Source organism: Protopterus annectens, chromosome 7.part0 (assembly GCF_019279795.1).
Source record: "Protopterus annectens isolate FY-2018-M chromosome 7.part0, PAN1.0, whole genome shotgun sequence".
NCBI classification, from domain to species: domain Eukaryota; kingdom Metazoa; phylum Chordata; order Ceratodontiformes; family Protopteridae; genus Protopterus; species Protopterus annectens.
This window is the reverse complement of record NC_056739.1, coordinates 1,662,699,586-1,662,720,207: the sequence shown is the minus strand read 5'-3', so window position 1 is coordinate 1,662,720,207 and position 20,622 is coordinate 1,662,699,586. Positions and strand designations below refer to the sequence as shown.

Sequence of the window (20,622 nt, the reverse complement as noted above, 5' to 3'; positions counted from 1 at the left end):
CAGAGCTGGATCTGGCAGAATTAATGATGTTAAGATTTGCACTTGGTGTGACTAGGATGGATAGGATTAAGAATCAGTATATTAGAGGGTCAGCTCATGTTGGACAGTTTGGAGACAAAGCAAGAGAGACGAGATTACGTTATATACCTTTGATTCTAACACTGCAGGAATTACATAAAGTCCGTAAGAATCCACAGAGACCCCCTTTTAGACCCATTGTGGCTGGTGGGGGGTGGCTCACTGAGACATTATCTATGTGGAGAAGCAATTGAAACCAGTACTAGAACAATATGAGTATATTTTATGAGATATGAACAAATGCTACAAGATCTATATTGTTTAATTGATGGCTATGGCGAGTCTCTGAGTGGTGTCTTGATGGCAACATATGATGTAACTTCATTGTTTACAGTCATCCCTAATACACAAGGTATAATGACGGTCAGCAGTTTTCTTAAACGCAATAGTTTAATTCTGGAATGCATATAAATTTGATATGTGAATTGCTTGAAATAAATTTATAAAACAATGTTTTTGTGTTCAATGGTAAATATTATAGACAAATGTTAGGTGTAGCTCTGGGCACAACATGTGCCAGTAGCTACGCCAACATGGTGATGGCTGAATGGGAATTTCAAAGTTTGCTTACACATCCCTTAGCTTCTGAACACCTAGTATTTTATAGAAGGTTTGTATATGACCTTTGTGTTTTCTGGGTTGGTGATGAATCAAAACTACTGGAATTGATTGAGTATATGAATCATAATAGTGATTTTTTAGGGTTCACTGAAAAATATTCTACAGATGCTATTAAATTTTTAGATATTCAAATGAGCATTGATAATGAAGGTTGTGTTCATAGAGATGGATATACCAAAGACTGCTATCGTGCATCATACCTCCAGAGAACTAGTATGCACCCTGGTCATATATTTAATAATAATTTGAAGGGTCAAGCAATGCGTTGTTCTAGATTGACTGATAGGGATACCAGATGGAATGAAGAATTTAATAAAATGAGTAACAATTTCATCACTAGGGGATATCATGAGTATGTTGTTGTGTATCTTTCGGCTTTTTCCCAGTTAGGGGTCACCACAGCGGAACTCCTGTCCGCTAATGATTGGTAGTTGATTTTTATGTGCCGAGTTACCAGCCCTAATGCACAACCTTCAACGAAGGTATGCCCATTCACACATGTCTCCATGTAGAAGACGCTTTAGCTGAGAATTGAACCGGACAGCGTCTTACTGTGAGGTGACAACGCTACCGCAGTACCACCACTGCGGGTAGGGGATATCATAAAAAATAAATGAGGTCTTATTATCTGACTTCTTATATACCTTGTCATACTTCCGGGGTTTGGAAAAATATGGCTTGGCCCTATCATTCCTCACAGCTTTAACATCAACTGCTGTTTTATGGATCTCATACTCATGAGGGGCTATCATGAGTATGAGATCCATAAAACAGCAGTTGATGTTAAAGCTGTGAGGAATGAAGTTTTAACCCATTTTTCAAGCTGTTCACAGCTATTCAAGGTGTTAAGTATAAAATCAGATAATAAGACCTCATTTATTTTGTCTTATACTAGGGATAGTGGGACAATAAGATACATTCTACATAGGAATTGGAAAATTCTTCAAACTGACACCCGTATAGCTCAGATTGTGGTGGAGAAACCACATTTGATGTATAAGAACACATAAAATTTGAAACCCAGGCTATGTTATCCAAAGATAGGGCCATATTCTGAAAGATTAGTTTCAGGGCAAGGGACTATCAAATGTGGCCACTGCAACTTCTGTGATTACATATATGAAGGGATTGACTTTAAACACCCTGATACAGGGAATATATTTAATTTTTCCATTAATGCCAACTGTAATAGTAGGAATCTCAGACTGAGGGACAGGAAACTTAAGAAATGATGATGTTTTATACATTTTACACATGCCATTTAAGAATGTCTTTCTTTAAATAATTCATATCTTGTGACTGGTTCATTTGAATGTGTGATGTTATAAAAGGAAGTGATGCATGCTTTTAGTAAGGGCTGATCAAGCAATTTTTAATTGTGAAAGCGCTTACCTTTTATTACTTAATAAAAGTGGATTGATTTTTTAGTATGTATCTCCTGCCTTTCTGCTGTGCTTTGTCATTTTTATCGTTTTTGGATATATTTACAAATATATGTATATATATATATATATATATATATATATATATATATATATATATATATATAAATATATATTCTAACTGCAGAGTCTTAATTAAGATGATGCAAGACATATTATTTAACCTGTGTTACAGAAACTTTTAGGTTTGTTTTCCTTAAGTAAATGGGAATAAAGAGATTTTTGGAAAGATATGAGCTCATCATCCGTTTGCTTAATGACTTTAGGCAGATGGTATCAGCAGTCAGAAGCTTGTTTGGAAAAGGATCTTTCACATGTAGCAATAGCAAATGGCATTTGTGACAGTAAAAAAGGTTTAGAATTGTAAGATGGTAACTGTTATTGAAAGTGGGTAAGAATATTACGACGAAGATTAATGAGGTTATAACGTTACAGTGGTGTTAACACTGAACGATAATAACAAAGAAGGAGAAAAGAAAATAGGAACAGAGTATAGACTGTGTGAATATGTTACCAGAACGAGGTTTGTGCAAGATGGCATACAAAGTGGTGATGCATTCTCTGATTATACAACTTTATACCTCTTTGCGTGGTGTATGGTTAAATGAAGCCAAATAGCCTGAGTGCTTATAAATTGCTTTATTTCGCTGCTGTACATATGCAACATGAAGTAAAGCTTGGTGCTTAGCTCTCCTCAAACATCCTGTAGCAAGTCTCACGTCATGCTTCTGTGCAGCTGCAGTTTGTCTTATGCACTGATCAGAATTCCCATTATATGTAGGACTGACAGACGGCTTGCTTCTTGTGACCATGCCATCATTGTTTGGGGATTTTTTTATATGGTAATGACTACTTGTGCAAGTGACAGTCAAAGAGCACCTGCATGGTGCATGTAGGAAAGCAAGATCAACCTCTGTGTCCTGCATGGCCATTTCAAGGAACAGCTCCTTGGGCCCCTACACTGTTCCACTCCATAAAATTGATGCCTCATATGACCAGGGTGATATGTTGACCTCAGCCAAAGGTATTACCTAGGTAGCAAAACAGTGTAAGCCTTGGTATGATGACTTGTGATGTCAGCACCTGGATGATCTCCATGTGTGAAAGGCAGGCAGTAGGCAACAATGTTCTAAATTGTATTTTGAATGGCCTGCTTTTTATTTATTTTTTTGTATATTATGAAAGCTGTTCTTGTTTCTGGAAGGCCTTCATTTCTGTCAGCATAGCAAAGGTGTGTGTGAGCTACTGTGCATGAGGAAGGGATTGTGGCATGTACTGTACAATACCAGCTACAGTTATCGTGGGTTTGTGCAGGGACCTGTTATGTGTTATGGTTATGTTTCTTCATAGCAGGGTACTTGTACACTACATGGTGTGTCCCCATATGTGCTACGGTCATAGTTCAGTGTAGGTGTATTAACTTATGCATAAGGACACACCCCTGCTTGCTGTACTGGACACAAGGCATACACCATGGACTACAAGTTGTCATTGTTGTTCTAGTATACTATTTTACACCTGTCACACTTCTCTGATTTGGTCTTTTCCTTGTTGGCACTAGTAGAACTAGACACAAACTGTGTCACCTACACAGACAGTAGCAGAGACTAGCAGCCAAGCAGGGCTAGCTCTACTGAGAAGTAGTACTTATGCTATAAAAATAAACAGACCATTGGTAGGATAGGTTCACTTAAAGCAAACATCCTAGGAGTTAGCTAGGAGAATGAGCAGCTATAATGACACCCTAAGGCAGCTATTAAGCAATTTGCAGTAAAGAATCAAGTGGCAATGCATATGTACTCCAAATGTAGGCTCCAATATTCTGGAAAGGCAGATTTGTGCAGCTTTGCAGTAGATGGGTCCTTTGCGCTTCCTGTTAGACACCTGGAGGTCCCTGATTTATGAATAAGTATTGATTATAAGTACTATTAACAGAAGTTTAGAGGAATAAGTGTTACTTGGCATAAGACAGGACATACAAGGAGCATGATCAAAACAGGTATTCCAGCAATTTATTTGAAAAATTAATCATATCATTATTGCTGTAACTTAAAACAACTGACAAAAGGAAAATAATAAAAAAAAGAACACTTAGCACTTCGGTTTGACTCTTGGAAGGGTGTTTTAAGCCGAAGAGCTAAGAATTGGTAATACATTTTTAGTGTTTTCAGTGACCTGTTGGTTGTTTTTTTAATTATTGCAGTAACCTTTCCCTTACATGGACACAAACAGAAAATAAAGTCTGTATAATAAAACTTCAGCAAAGCAGTAATAATATTAAATTTTGCAACCAATAGTACAGGTTACCAGATTGCAAAGGTATAATAATAGTGATATTAGCACATGTAACACAAATTCTGCATAACAGATTATCTAACCGTGCCTTAATTACTGTCTCTGGAGTGAGCTAATAAACAAAAACTCAGAAACTGAAACATATATTAAGGTTACTTCCTTATGACTGTAGTATTTTTATTATTTTTACAGTAATTCAAAGGATCGCCATTCTAACTTCCGCCAATTAACAGTGCACAATAGTTAATAATCCTTGCAGGAAGTCTAAACTTCCCTACTCAGAAACATAGCAATAGAGTTCATTGACATTTTATACTCTGAAACCTATTATATTGAGCTAATATAAAGTACAGATGTGTACCCTCTACAAGATTTTGTCCCTTGTTTCTTTACAGGTATTTGGAATGGGGCTGATATAGGGCTTTACTAAGTTAATGACTGTGTTTGAAGTGTATGCTACTGACAATATGGAAAGGAAGAGACAAAACTGCATTCACAAATATGAAGGCACCCTGGACACCAAGAATGTAGCACACTTCTTTATTCACAATTCACAATCCACAGGTTAAGCGCTTTCATCCACTTCTGTTGGACTTCTTCAGAACGATGGTCATTACTAACTCAACCTTTTTATATCCCTCCCCATGAACCAATTAAACAATTAAAACTAATTATTAGGTTAAAATTCCATTAAACATCACTTAAAATTGCATAGCATTACAACAACCCCACCTGTTTCTTAAGACACATGAAATACCTATTTAAAACTCAGAACACAACCTCATTCTGAAAATAAAATAAAATACTTAACAGTATCCAAAAACGTATTATTGCCTAGTTGCCCAAGTTGAATACATGAATGCTACATACACTGGTTATTATACATACTAACCTAAAATATGTTTAATTTTTAATATAGCTGCAATACAGACAATGCCGAAAATGCCAGGAAAAATGGTGGCATCCAATCTCAATTGCAACCTTAATTCACATCTAAATCCAGGTCAATCACCCTGCCCTGCCTATCCTTCACCAACTGTTGTAATACCACAAATTTAAACTTGTGGCTTGGATTTTGCATTACTTGTCTGGCTAGGGCATTCGTTGAATTCATATATTTTTTATGTCAGCACTGTGCTCCCTAATTCTGTCCATAAATTGCCTGCTGGTCTTGCCAACATAAAAAGCAGGACAATGCTGATACTTAGCCATGTAAATTAAATTTTTGCTATTACAATTAAAGTGACCATGGAAGTAAAACTTTCTCCCATTAATAAATGCAGTGCCACCTGTCTCACAAATATATGCACATAACATTACATCTACCACATTAAAAATTACCAGGCGTTCTACTGCTTGGATTTAAATCAATATGAGTCCCCATTTCTAAATTTTCTTGAAACATGTGTCTCTACTGTATACGATTCTGGGGGATTCCCCCACCTTGTCTACTAAGGAACCATCAGCCACCAACATCCTGCAATTCTTCAGGATGATACAGACTCAGCATCTTGGTTAAAGGTGGTGATGAACAACAAATCGTTCTCCATTTTCCTTCTTGTCTCTACCTGGTTGTTACGTGGCATGCTAAAACCATTGCCATTATCACGGGCCACATTCCCACTCAAAATGGCCCTATACACACCCTCAGTTCTTTTACGTCTGACCTCCTCTGCCAAAATTTTGCAAAGAGCTTCGGGATAACCCCTTTTGGTAAATAACCTTGTGATATACTCAATTTCCAATAAGAAATCTTAGTCAACTGATATCATTCTGACAGCCCTTACATATTGTCCTTTGACAATAGATTTTTTCTGATGATAGGAGTGCCAACTGCCAAATTCTAAGTAAGAATTGGAAAATGTGGGCTTCCTAAAGATGTTAGATTTCAAGGTGTTACTCCTATTGTCAATGTTTAAGCTAACATCCAGGTACGAGATATTGACTCTACTATATTCATGGGTGAATTTGAAGAAGTCTACCGTATGGTTAATGTATTGCAAAATGTAATTTAATATCTCTTCACTTCCTTCCCACACAATGAAAATATCATCCAGGAATCTGGTGTAATGCTTGATGTAAGCCCAAAATTTGCTGGGGAAAATATGTCCTTGCTCCCAGTAAGACATAATTAAATTTGCATATATGGGGCTGCAAGCCGCCCCTACAGCTACACCAATCACTTGTTTGAAATATTGTCCCTCAAACTGTAGAAAATTATTTAGCACCACCTCCATTAGTGTAGTAAGGACATTAACTTCATCCTGATCAAAAAGGGTGGTCCTCCCCAATTGCGTCCCCAGCCATTCTATCCCAATGTCATGGGGCATTACTGAGAATAAGTTACATACTTCTATAGTAACTAAATATGTATTCTCACTGACAATTCAATGTTCTAAGAATTGCCAAGAATTCTTTGTTATATAAGGGAAGGCCACCAACCCCTTTTGCAAGTGATAGTTCAGATATTTACTAATGAAACATGTCTTGACTCTTTTGGCGTCCACAATGTGCCTGAATTGCAAAAATTCTAGGCCCTTGTGGATTTTTTGGATACCAAAAATATTTGGTATAACTGGGTGGTCGTTTTTAAGATAATGATAATCCCTTTTATTTATTTGCCCCGATATAACATGTCTCCTATCAGCAAATCTAATTTTCTGTAGGCTATATGCATTTCATTGAGATTGCTTTCACAATATGTGTCTTCAGATAACAATATGTTCATCTTATTGGAATAATAATTACTGTCAAGAATCACAACCCCACCACCCTTGTCCAGTTTCATTATCCAGATACTGGTATCATTAGCTAATCCCGACAATAAATCACTTTCCGCATGTGACAGATTGTTGTGTAGCTTAAGTGGCCTCTGTCTGTAAATAGACCTTTTCATATGTCCCAATAGTTCCATTCAAGGGGGGATTAAAAAACGCTAGGTTTCTTCAACACCTTACCTGCCTCTTCGTGCCTTACCCCATTACATTAAACCATGCCTTCTGGTTAATTTTTCTTGAAAATAACGTCAAATCTATTAGGGTATTCGCCAAATCCTCCCACCTGCTTGGCACAAACGTGAATCCCTTTGCTAATATAGCAGTATGTGTTGTATTAATAGAATTCTTAGAATAATTGTATACTTTATAGTTGCCCGCCGAATTGACTATAATATTTGGACCATTATTATCACTTGCGCTATTTACTTCAGCGATAACATTAAGAAACACACTAATGTCTACCAGTCCACTGTCACTAGATGAATCTATAGTCATTTTGTAAGCAAAATCATTTAAAATAGAAGACCCACTACCAATAGTAGTTTCAACAATGTCTTCAGTATTAATATTTAAATCTTGAACTATATGTAGACTCAGATTGCTATCAAAATTACATCATCACCATCCAAAATACTTTCAACATTAAAAACATTTGGAATAAATTCAACCTGCTCATTAATGCCCTAAACTCACATTTCATTATTTAACATTTGACAAAAATGGGCACTACAATTTCTAAAAGTAAAAACTTTTTGGTCATCATACATATTATCAATAGTATCATCAGTTTGTCCAACATTAACTTGACTGCAACCATGTGGTTCAGTAACATTGTGTATCAAAAATATAGCCGGGATCATTCAAAAGAGCAAGTCCATTGTCGATAATGGATTCGGTAATATCATGCCTGTAGACAACATCCCCAGACAAAAAAAGACTCACTTTACTCTCCAAGAGTGCATCTACGTGATTAAAGTCACTTTTGCAGTTATTAACAGCACACTGACTGAGGATACTCAGCTTGCAATTATCACAAGCTTCCCCAACATTATTTCCCACCTCAATACTGTACGTATTTAAACCGCTGTTATAGTCTGTCACATTAACTGCAAAATCAGCGTCACTCTCAAGCCTAACAGATTTGGTTTGACCCATAGACTGCATTGCAGTAACGTTGGACCCATCAGGGGTATCGCAAATGAAAGCTCCTACATTGTTAGTTCCAGAATCTGTTCACCCGTTTCAACTGCTGTTTTAATTAACTCATTTGCCCTGTTATAACTATTACTGTTACAGTCCTTTACAACTTTGGATGCATCAGAATCTATCGTGTTACTTGTGGGAAATGGTTGTGACCGAGCCCACTCTCCGTTAATTAATTCAGTACTTTCTTCCCAACCATTAAAGTTATTTTGATAGATTCCATATAAGGGGGCAGCATTTGATTCAACATTTACATTTAAATCTATATTTTCACTTACTTGGTCTTGCACCCCTGCAATGGAAATTCCTGAAGCTAATTCCGGTAATACCTCTGATTTCTCTTATTTTTTGGCTTGGCTCCTTGCTCATTGTATGCTCCATGCTGCCGCTGCTCATGTCCTTTAACTCCCTGTTTTTCAGCCGCTCCAACTGCCTCAGGCCCTTACTAAAGGGAACTCCGACTGATTCCCCTGATAAGCTCTCCATTGGTATGTGACTTCCTGGTTGTTGCTGGCCTTCTGATTGGTAGCGGGTTCCTGGTTGCCAGGGTTACTGACCGATAGTGGGTAAACCTTGTACTTAGAATACACAGTGGTGTCCCTCCTCAATTTATTGATTTTTTTTTTTAAATATATTATTATATCTGGTCTCTATACTGGTTAATGTGTTATAAAAATTTCTTTGATAGTGATCAAACAACAAGTCTTTTGTAATAATATAATTTTCTTTTCCTGTTTCATCCAAAAGCTGGTTAATTTTACAATTGTTATATTTGATCATAATTTTGATCAAATCTATACCAGTTCTGTCGAACAGCTGATGGACTTCATCCAGCATCTCCTCATTATTCTCTGTGCCATTAAGATACTTCCAGAAACGCAGGCCCCTTGGCACTTGTCCCAACTCAATTTTCCTTTCCAAATAGTCATTCTTCTTCAAACTAAAAAGCCTTTTTTCAAATGAATTTATCCTGTCTATGAGGCACTGCTACCCACCGCCTGCTGACTAGCCCCATTTCCAGAACTCATGTGAAAGTCAAATTTGTTACTTCTCCAGTCTCCTGCTGTATTTGTTGCTACAGTTCCCTGGCCCCCAACCACTTCATGGGACACATTTCCTACGTGATTTGCTGAAGCATTTAAAGTACCAATAGCCTGTACCTGAGAGCATTGGTGTGAATTACTTGGGGACTGCTGAGTAGATTGGGTAGGTTGAGTTAAAGGCATACGCAAACTGCCAAACATGTTACCAGTCCTCTAATTCTGTGATTGACGTGGATTTAGATGTATGTGAATTAAGGTGGCAATTGAGATTGGATGCCACCATTTTTCCTGGCATTAACAACATTGTCAGTATTGCAGCCATATTAAAAATTAAACATATTTTAGGTTAGTATGTATAATAACCAGTGTATGTAGCATTCATGTATTCAACTTGGGCAACTAGGCAATAATAAGTTTTTGGATACTGTTAAGTATTTTATTTTATTTTCAGAATGAGGTTGTGTTCTGAGTTTTAAATAGGTATTTCATGTGTCTTAACAAACAGGTGGAGTTGTTGTAATGCTATGCAATTTTAACTGATGTTTAATGGAATTTTAACCCACCAATTAGTTTTAATTATTTAATTGTTTCATGGGGAGGGATATAAAAGGGTTGAGTTAGTAATGACCATCGTTCTGAAGAAGTCAACAGAACTGGATGAAAGTGCTTAACCTGTAGCTTGTGAATTGTGAATAAAGAAGTGTGCTACATTCTTGGTGTCTAGGGTGCCTTCATATTTGTGAATGGAAAGAAAGAAGCAAAGGTAAACAAAAATCAAGGTGTGCCAGGCCTGCCAGATTCAGAAAGACCACCAAGATTACAAAGAAAAAAATAATCACGTAGGAGAGTCACCCAGCCCTGAAAACAACGTTTTAAATTAAATATAGTAGCTTTCTTTTTTCTCTGTGCATGAGGTAAGGCCATAAATGGGGTTCATATTTAGGTTGGATTAGAGATGCAACCAGTACAGGTTTTCACTAGGGGTACCTCCTTATTTGAATCTACCTTTACTGCGAGTCTGCTGATGTAACATCCACATAACTGTGCAGAGACAGTCCTACAATACGTCACTTCCTCATTTATTCTGTGTAATGTTACCCAAGCCATGTGATTTTGGCATATTTATCAAGGATAAAGTCTCCCACAGAGAGATTTTTATTTTTTGTAAGGGGATTTGAGTTTGCTCAGATTATTACTTCTGAACTTGATACATTAAAGCAAACTGTTGACTTGATATTCCTTTTAGATACGAACGCCTCTTAGATATTGGAGCTAGTATTACTGTCTGACCTATTTCTGGTTCACTTTGATATGAAATTGTCATGTCTCTTGCTCCCTGATCCTGAAATGAGCTGACTCCCATAACATCTGTAAAATTATCTCACATTTAGTTTTTTTCTGCACTGTTTCACCTTTATTTTTTCATAGAAAATTGCAGACAGTCTTGATGCTTTGCTGTTTAGTTATAACAACTTTTAATTTACTGCTCTTGCTTGGCTTTGTCTTAGCCATGCACATCCTGTCTTTTTCAAGGCATACAGGCCATGGCTTGATTCTGAGCTGTGCTCCTTGTTCTGTAGAGTATGAAATTTAGGATACCAATCTTCTGGACAACACAGTGCCAGTTCCTGTACTGAGAGCTCTTGTACACAGGCAGCATACCTGCTCAGAGAAATGACAGAGTGGCTAGCCATTTGACCATGGCCTAATGACTGTTAGGAATACTGTGCAGTCCTGCCTGACTTACCATCCATAAGCCATTTTCATTTTACTACTTTGAAATGGTTATGATTTCTTTATTCACTGGCAAGGTTGTGAAGAAAAGATTAGAGTTAACCTTCATCCTAGTCTAAGGGCATCTCTCTGGTCTCTGGTGAGGCTCATCCTTCCTGGCTTTGGTTAGTATCTCTTACTCTAAATTATGATGAGGTTATGACAGTCATTTCCATCTTGTACATTGTACTTGCAGACTTGCACATCACAACTTGCAGACTGAGGCCTTGAATATGATCTTATGGTGAATTGACTGTAAATTAGTCCCTTTTTCACATTCACCACAGAACTGAGCTCACCTATATAAGGCTCAAAAATGATCTCCTTATGGCTAGAAATTAGCAGTGCTATTTGGACCCACCTCCACCCCTTTGAGTTGTAGAGTGTCACAGTGTTCATTTTTGTGCCTTGACACTTTACAGGGGATTCTATTTAAGGAACAGGTTAACACACAATTACTTTGGTAATTACAATCAGCTTAACCTCTCCTTTCAGGATGATATGGTAAATATATCTTTCATAGTGGATAATTTTGAGAGCATTCTTTTATTTCAGTCTTCTAATGACTGGAACTGAGACTGTGCATGCTACTTTAAGATATTCTTCAGCTTTGCCACTTCCATCTTTTATACCCATTGGTTGTGGTAGACTTGATTTCCTGTCAAAGGTGCATGATCTTGACATTATCTTCCATAACTGGCTGATGGACTCAGGACCAAGAGTCAGCCATGAGAAAGTCATATAGATTTTATCTTAAGAAAATATACTGTACCAAGCACGTAATATCTCAGAAGGATTACTATGCTGTATAGGCAAATGTATAACTAAATGGGATAGGTTATTTTGAGCATAGAAAAGGGAAATTGGATAATCTTAAAGTGGCCCTCAAGGGTAGCTAGCCTAGTACTTATCTATGAACCTATGTCATCCATAACTGGGCCTCTTCTTGCCCCTCCTCTTGTAAAGCCTTTCATTTTGGGATTTCTGATACTGAGTTAGATTGACTACAGTCCATATGAAGCACGACATCTCAGCATCTTAGTTTTACATAATGTTACCAAAATTTTACACCTGTGCTGCAGGGACTGCACTGGATTCCTATATAATTTCATACTATGAAAAATTTAGAGGTGTTATTTTATTCCCTCATGACTTCAGTATCTCTTAACTGAAGGAACATATTATTCTGTAATGCCTACCTCACAAGTTGCTCTCTGCCTCCCCAGGACAGTTGTTAATGGCTGAGGTGAGAATAGAAACATCTAATATTTATTTGATTGCATAACAAAACAAGCTCTGTTTTTTTTTTTTTTTTTTTGAATTAACTACTTTACAGGCTTCAGTGGTGTTCTGCTTACAGCCTGCTTCAAGTTTTTGCTTTTAAGTTGCATTCATTGCAAAGTTTCAATTTCCTTTATTCATTGTCCTTCTGTGCAGTCAGACGTTTCATACTAATTATTTTATCAGTTGAACGTCTCACTTTTTGCATGCTTGTACATCTTCTTGCTTTTTTAGCTTTATTTTATTGTTTGCTTGTTTGTTTGCTTTATTTGCCCTGCCCATCATTATTGTTTGTGTGCTTTGGATATAAGCACTTTAAAGTTTTGATGTTTCTTAATATAATTAATTTATATCAACCTCAATACATAAACTGACTGTTTCATTCATTCTGCTTTACCAGTATGGTCAGGAATGACCCATTAATAAGGAATTTTGAGCTTGGGGCATTTTTTTGGATCTTGTTTTACATTGATTCTGGTGTCCAGTCAGGTGAGAAGGAACATCATTTGCAGTAAGGGTAAGCTGCATTATAGTATTTCTTTCTCATTTATTGTAATTCCCAGATAAGCAGATGGAAAGAGTTAAATTTTAACAGACATTCTAAGAAGTCCAATTATTTTTGTTTTCTTTTTGAAACATGAAAGAACAATAGTATATCATTTCCTTTTTGGTTTCTGTAGTGATTAGATATGTAGGAAGATAATTTTTACAGCTGGATAGTAGGAGGGAGCTGAAATATAATGATATTCTTTACAGCTGGTATATTTGAATTTTTCATTTGTAGCCAACAGCGAAAAAGACCTGATTTTTTTTATTATCTGTCTATCTATCTATCTATCTATCTATCTATCTATCTATCTATCTATCTATCTATCTATATGTATACACGCGCGCTCGCACACACACACACACACACACACACACACACACACACACACACACACACACACACACACATATATATTTGCATTATCTATATATCGATGTATGTATGTATCTTTCTATCTGTCTATCTATCTATCTCTCTCTCTATCTATCTATCTATCTATATATCTATCTATCTATCTGTCTGTCTTTATACACATGCTAATTTATTTGTTTATCAGGGTAGTAAACTGATCTCTTCAGTCCATTTACAGCAATAGTCCACAGACACATAAGGTAGTATAAAAAAATAAAAAAAAACATTTTTAACACTCATATAAGCAAAGAGAAAATGAAAATTCCTACATAAGATACAAGTGAAAACCTTCTACAGTTACACAACATATGAGAAAAAGTGTAACTTATGGACTTCAGTAGAAATTTAGACTGTGCATAGGGTATGGAGATAGCAAAGATAAACAAGTGAACAAAATCTGTGAAATGACAGTAATGTTAGTTACAGTGTAGCTGAAAGAGGAAGAGCACATTTAAACCTTTCTGCAGTAAGTTAAAAGGTATATAAGATAAAGGCAAAAGCTCATATGGAACATGCAGAGGGAGAGCAGACGTGCAGAGGGGAAGTAGTAAGTGAAGGAAGAAGAACTGAAGAGATTATGTAACGTTTTCTGTATGAGGGCATCTGCATGGCACTATGGTGAAGAGACGCTCCTTGACATAGTGTCTAAAGCCTGAATAATACTAACGGTCTTGCAGAGTGCCAGGAATAGATTCCCATAGTTTAGCAGCCATAAGGAAGATTGTATAGTCTGTACACTGGGGATTTGTTTTTGGATCATGTAGGGCTGGTTGAGAATGTGAGTAGTATCTCAAGTTATGTGAAGGTGCTTTAGTAAACTGTTTGCCTGTGAGTGAGGAAGATGTTTCTGAAGATTGGGTTTTGTACAGTAATGACCAAAGGCAGCTACTTGGATTTGGAGAGAAGCGGTGGTGTTCTTTTGCATAGGAAACAGTGATAAAGCAGCAGGTTTTATTGGATAAGATTTGCAAGGTGGAAGTATTTTTTCATTGCTACTACAGCTGTTGCGGGCAGTCCTTATTCAAGTTATGATAACAGTATTCCACTGGCTGTCCTGGCTGGTTAAGGCAGATAAGAAAAGATTCTTTTATCCCAGAATAATAGTGTGTTGATCTTTTTGCATGCATTTTACATGTGGAGTTGAAAGTTAAGAGATCCTTTGAACCAAATTCCAAGGTATTTGAAGGCAGAAGTAGTTTTAGTGGTGGTGGTGCTTATATCTGTAATCTTGAGGGTGTTGAGGGATCGGATTAGTTTTTGTAGGGTTCTGAATAGCGTTGTTTATATTTTTGAGGGATTTGGTAGCAATTTGTGATGGATAAGCAATTGTTTTAGGTTTTGGAGTAGAGGTCTTCTTGTAGCTTACCCTGTATTTCTTTTTGGGGTTTGTTTGATCTGAAGATGTCTATGTCATCTGTGTATAGGATCAGATGTGTGTGGGGGTGATCATACGTCAGTATAAGTATACAGGTCAGTGAAATTAAGTGGAACTAGCTTAAGTGTGACTGGCAGATGGCAAGTTTTATCGAAAATAAATACTACCCCCCCCCCAAAAAAAAATCTGCTGCAATTTATGGTAGTGTACCTATGAAGTTGACTGTCTTAGAGGAGGGGGAGGTATGATGCAAGCCCACCCCATATCAGAGGTGTTGCAAGCTTTGCCTTTGCAAATGTAGATAAACAAAACCATTTCAATCATTTCACTGTAAACAACATTTAGATTATTTATTTTCTGCCACTTATACCTAATCTAGCCAGTATTGGTGGCATTATTATATATTGTGATTTAGCACCAGAGAGAGACCCCACAGAAGGAACTCCAGTCAGTAGCTTGCTGACTTTGTTGTCTTTCATACAGCCATGTTCAGCAGAGCAAATGACAAACAACCAGTCAACCTGCAGTTATAGTTTTTTTTTTTTTACAGAGCTTCTTCTTCTTTTTTTTTTTTGAAAAGTGGCAAAATCTAATATTGTGAAAGTATCCTTACTGTTAGCTTTTTGAGATACTGTGTTTTCTGAATTACTTCATTAAGTCTACTTATAGGCATAGACATTATGAAGCCATGTTGATGAATATTTATTGAATCAGATCCTTAATGTATATTTTTTCTTGCTTTATGTTTTGTGTGTTGTGTTGTGTGTGTGTGTGTGTGTGTGTGTGTGTGTGTGTGTGTGTGTGTGTGTGTGTGTGTGTGTGTGCGTGTGTGTGTGTGTGTGCGTGGACTGCCTGTCTGTCTGTCTGTCTGTCTTCATGAATATGTATGTCCTCATCTCCACACTTCTTGTACTGTCTGTGAAATTTATTTTCATTCTTTTATCTTACATAACAGATTTCCTTCTGATAAAAAATTATTTGTACACCATTGAGTGATTTGGTACAGCTTTTGCTTAGAGTCTGTCAGTGCTTGAGAAATGTGTGGTCTACTTGGCACTGCTCCACTCAACTGTTCATAGTCTCATGACCAAATCACTTGCTTTAAGTTCATAAGTTTATAGGTGTATACTAGGCTAACGACCACTAGAGCCCATATAAGCCTAGTAGTATAACCCAAATGTGATCTACAAATTTAATTTATATAGGGGGTGATTTGCTGACTGCCTCTGTCGATCAAAAACATAGGCAGACCAGGGGTGAACTTCTAATAACCTATCCACTGGTTCAAGTTATGTTTAAATTGGGATAGGGAGGACCTCTACTTCACAGGAACATGTTCTGTTTATGTTTCAAACAAAATGTAGTTATTTTAATCCAGTAGTTATATTAGTATTTGTTTTGCATATGTGCAAAATGTTCATCAAAACAAGGTTCAGGTATACTTTTTATACCAGGCAAAGACCACCTCTCAGAAGTCTGTATGATGCTGAGAAAAGAGACAGGGCTTTGAAGTGATGGCAGGACATTGTGTTATGCTTTTTGTAAGGAACCTTTGAGGACATTCTAGTTGCTGCATGTGTCCGGTCAGGCACATACTGAATGGGGCATTGTATTCTATGATGGGTCTGACAAGGGCTGTGTACAGAAGTGTGATGATGTCTGTGGACTTAGATGCTATGCCCCTGATATGAGTTGAGCAATATCGAAGTATTTTCTTACTACCTGGACATGTGCTGGTCAAAGGCTGGGTTGTTATCTACATGAGTTTTCAGATCCCTGAGTAGTGAATCAACTTTTAAGGCTGTTTTATTGATGCTGTAGCTACTTAGGGAAGAATATTTTGCAAAAGGTGCTATAATGTATTTTGTGGTACTGAGTTTTAAGCCACGGCTTTGACATCAAGTGTTTGTCTGTGTTTGACCTTCCTGAAGGATGTTCTCGTCTTGAGGCATTCAGTGACTGCTAAAGATCTCAGGTCTATGAACCCTTTTGCTTATATTCAGAGGTTCATAGAATCTTAAAAAGCTTATGGTAAAATGAGACCATCAAGATGCTCATCCATATCTACAAATACTGGTAGTAAACTAACAACGTTCCCCCATATTGTTCGTGTCTTTCGGCTTTTCCCGGTTAGGGGTTGCCACAGCGGAACTCCGGTCCGCTAATGATTGGCAGTAGTGTTTTATGTGCTGGCTTGCTGGGCCTAACGCACAACCTTCAATGAAGGAACGCCCGTTTATGCATGCCGCTAACTGAGAATCGAACGGGCAACGTCTAACTGTGAGGCGAAAATGCTACCGCAGCAGCACCACCGCAGTACCAACGTTCCCCCATATCCCTGATAAAAATTTGCTATCATCCATCTATTCATATAGACTGGTTTTAAGGGTTGCTGGGAAGGACTCTACTTGACTGGTAAAGTCAACCTTTTCCAAACAAGAGTAGATACTTTGGTTTAGGCATCTGTCACATCATCTAGTGTTGTTGATGTGACAGTGCAGGTTAGGTTTAGATATCTAGAATGGGAGTTTGATTTACATCTTGTGCTGTCTATGTGAAGGAGTTCAAAGAGTGATGGGTCATTCACGGCATGAATGGCTAAGCAGAGATCGCCTATGAGGAGTCTGTAAGACACTAGAGGAATACAGCTTTTAGTCTATTCAAGTAGCTAATCATACTGGAACTTGAATTCTTTTTGTTGAAAAAATATTGAGGTCTGTCAAGCTGGTTTAAGTACTAGGCAAATAGCATGCTAAATGCTAAATGCACCTTGGTTAGTAGTGGTGATAATGCTATAAATGTCCATCATACAAACTAGCACATAAGTCCCACATACTTTAATTCTGTACATTACCAACAGAACATACACTAAACTCCATTTAATGGTGAAAAGAAAGAAATAACAAATGGGTACTTTAGCTTGTGTATAACTCATACTTGAAAAACAATTTCCAATATTGTAATACTTTTAGTAGTTTTAAACCAGCATGTAACCTGTTTATAAGTGCTTATTATTTTGACATCACTCTGTTCCTTTTTCCAGGAGTACTTGGATGTGTTAGGACGCCCAATGGTATTAGCAGGGCAGAAAGCTAAACAAGTGTATTGGACAAACGTCTACCAAGATGCTCTGGTAAGATCAGTTTGCATAGTTAATATACTGAGCTTTGCTGAAATTTATTTTTGCTGCTTATGTATAACATATTAATAAAGAAAGTTAAATTTTGCTCTCCAGAGTAAGTTGTATATTCTATAACAATCTTCCTACTTGGATTTTTATCTATTCCTATACCAAACTTTACTTTTTTTTTGCCTCTGGTAATGCATGATCTGGTAAAATGTTCCTTTTCTGTAGCCAATAGGACTGATGACACAGGTATTACAAGTGATGATGAACAGACTTTCTTAGGCTGAGAGAAACTCTCCCCATTCCCATCATGCTCCAGTCATACTGCACTCTACAGTTCTTCTTTTCAATACTTCATAGATGGTTCAGACAGAAAATGCCTCCTAGCTGCATTTTTTAAATGTTTGGCTTTTTCACCTTGATTTGGTGTTTGAGTATTCATCAGCATTTAACTATAATCATTTTTCTTTATATAGTTCTTAATCACAACAAAATATTTTTTCTGTATTTTCTGTTAGGAAACATTTTTTTTATGTTTTTAAGCTATTGGACTTGGTCTCACAGCCTTGGGATGTGCAAATATCTGTTTAGAAAATGTGCCACCCTACTTACAGACACAGTCTTTGCTTAATATGTTCAGATAGGGGTAATGGTATGTAGCTGTCTCCTGTTTGTGTGCAGTTCAATTGAGAAATTGATGGAAATATCATGAGTAAAGTAGGCCTCAGTCTGATACTTTGTCAGGGGAGCCATGATCTGCTTCTTCCCAAACTCAAGTCAGAAAAAAATGGAAAACTCTGTTCATGGCAAGGATCTATATCTTTTCTTTTTTTACTCTAAATAGGAAGAAGCAAAATCTGTTATAAGTAGTAAAATTTCTTAATTTTCTTTGCCCCCTACCTTGGATATTTCCTTGCCAAAATTCATTATTGACAATGTCTGCAGAATCAGTAAGTATTCTTGTTATAGCTGTTTTTGACTTACTTTGTCAGTATTCCCAGATGTTTATTTAGGTACATTCATACCAAGGTTTCTGTGCTTGCCAGATCTGCCTATAATAGAATATGGGAAGCTGGCTAAAGACAACCTTAAAGTTATAGGCCTGCAGCTGCCTCCCCACCCATCCAATCAATGGCATCAAGATCATTTCTGTCTGGAGCAAATTGATCCCAGCACTAATATGTCAGGTGCTGATAAGGCCATTGCTGCCACCTGCATTTTTTCAGTTTGTCAAAGGCAATTTGGGAGCTGGTTCTTATGTCCATCAGCTGACCTTGAGCATAGACCAACTAGGTGGATGCCTAGAGTGCTGCTCTAGCAGGGGCACTTTCCTGTATTTATTTGGTGTAGGTAGACCAGGATGGAGGCACTGGGTGGTGTGTGTGTGTGTGGGGGGGGGGGGGTGCCACAGAGTCCTTTTGCCTAGGGCACCAGTTGACCTAAGGCTGCTCCTGTCTCCATGTCATAGCTAGTGGCATGTTCCCATGTGGCTTTTGCATGATTTTACCTGTTTTCAGTTTTGCTGATGCTGGTAATCTCAGTTCCTGTTCAGTTGATATTGTCCCTTTTGGTGCCAGTTTATCAAGCGCTAGTCTTGCTGGTTTCAGATGCAGGAGCACAGTATCCAATGCAGATTTTCTTGTCAGTACAGTACTGTACACAATTTTCTCAATGCCAGATCTGCTGAGTATCAGTTCTGCTAGTACTGGTAATATCTCAGTTCCTATACTGTTGACCACAGACCTTTCAGTGCTGGTTCCTCCTGTTCTGGTTTTGCTAGTTTTGGCTCCAGTAGCAGGATATGAAGTGCAGAGTCTGTGGTCAGTACTATACAGTACAGTTCAGTGCATCATTTCTTAGTGCTGATCTTTTGGATGTCAGTGACCTTTGTGTCAGCAGCTATCTGTGTGCCTGCTGCTCCAAATAATGGGCATTCATTCCTTTAATGGAATTATTTTAGTAATTGGATCAGGGTTCATCAGCTCTTCTGCAATTTTCACCTTCTAAGCAACTTCTCTGATTATATGCTGATGTCAAGAGAAGAGGGAAAGCTTTTCCCAGACTAAAACATATGAAGTGTATCTTATACATTCTATTAGAAGATGTGGATGAAAAAAGGAGGCTGATTCACTCTTTACCGACTTCAAACACCCAATATTTGGTGAATATCTTCAACTGGTGCAGGTTAAGGGTTTTTGGTCAGCTGACTGTATAATATTTCTACAAGGAAAACTAGAAAATACCTAAAGTCTCACTATTAAGTCCTCCTGAGTGATATCTTTCTTAGTTGGTTGCCCAAAGGTTGCTTAGAAGTACCTAGATACTTGGATTCCTTCTTAGCTAATACCTAAAAAAATGGACTGTCTCTTCTCGCCTTCTGTAAATGAATCCCCCATATCAGGATGCTCACCCAGTGTATATAATTATCAGTAGCTCAACAGAAGCTACAGGGAATCAAAATCATCCCTGAGCTTTCATTGCACCTTTGATTATTGACTGACAGACAACCAGGAACTCCTGCTTAAATTATTTCATACCTGTGAGATCACAATACATTTCATAGTCTCTTCTCTCTCTAATTCAGGTTGTAACCCCTATAAGATGTTGTCTAAACACAATGTTTTTCTCAGCCTTCTTCCTCTATGG

At 37.4% G+C, this 20,622-nt stretch overlaps 1 protein-coding gene across 1 annotated transcript in view; it reads left to right on the top strand.

The window, feature by feature from the left end:
- CACNA2D2 (calcium voltage-gated channel auxiliary subunit alpha2delta 2) overlaps nt 1–20,622 on the top strand; it is a 5,241,953-nt gene that overhangs the window by 4,648,569 nt on the left and 572,762 nt on the right. Inside the window, exon 15 of the mRNA XM_044078189.1 lies at nt 17,893–17,982. Coding sequence (XP_043934124.1) covers nt 17,893–17,982 — 90 coding nt within the window. The remainder of the gene's footprint in view (nt 1–17,892; nt 17,983–20,622) is intronic.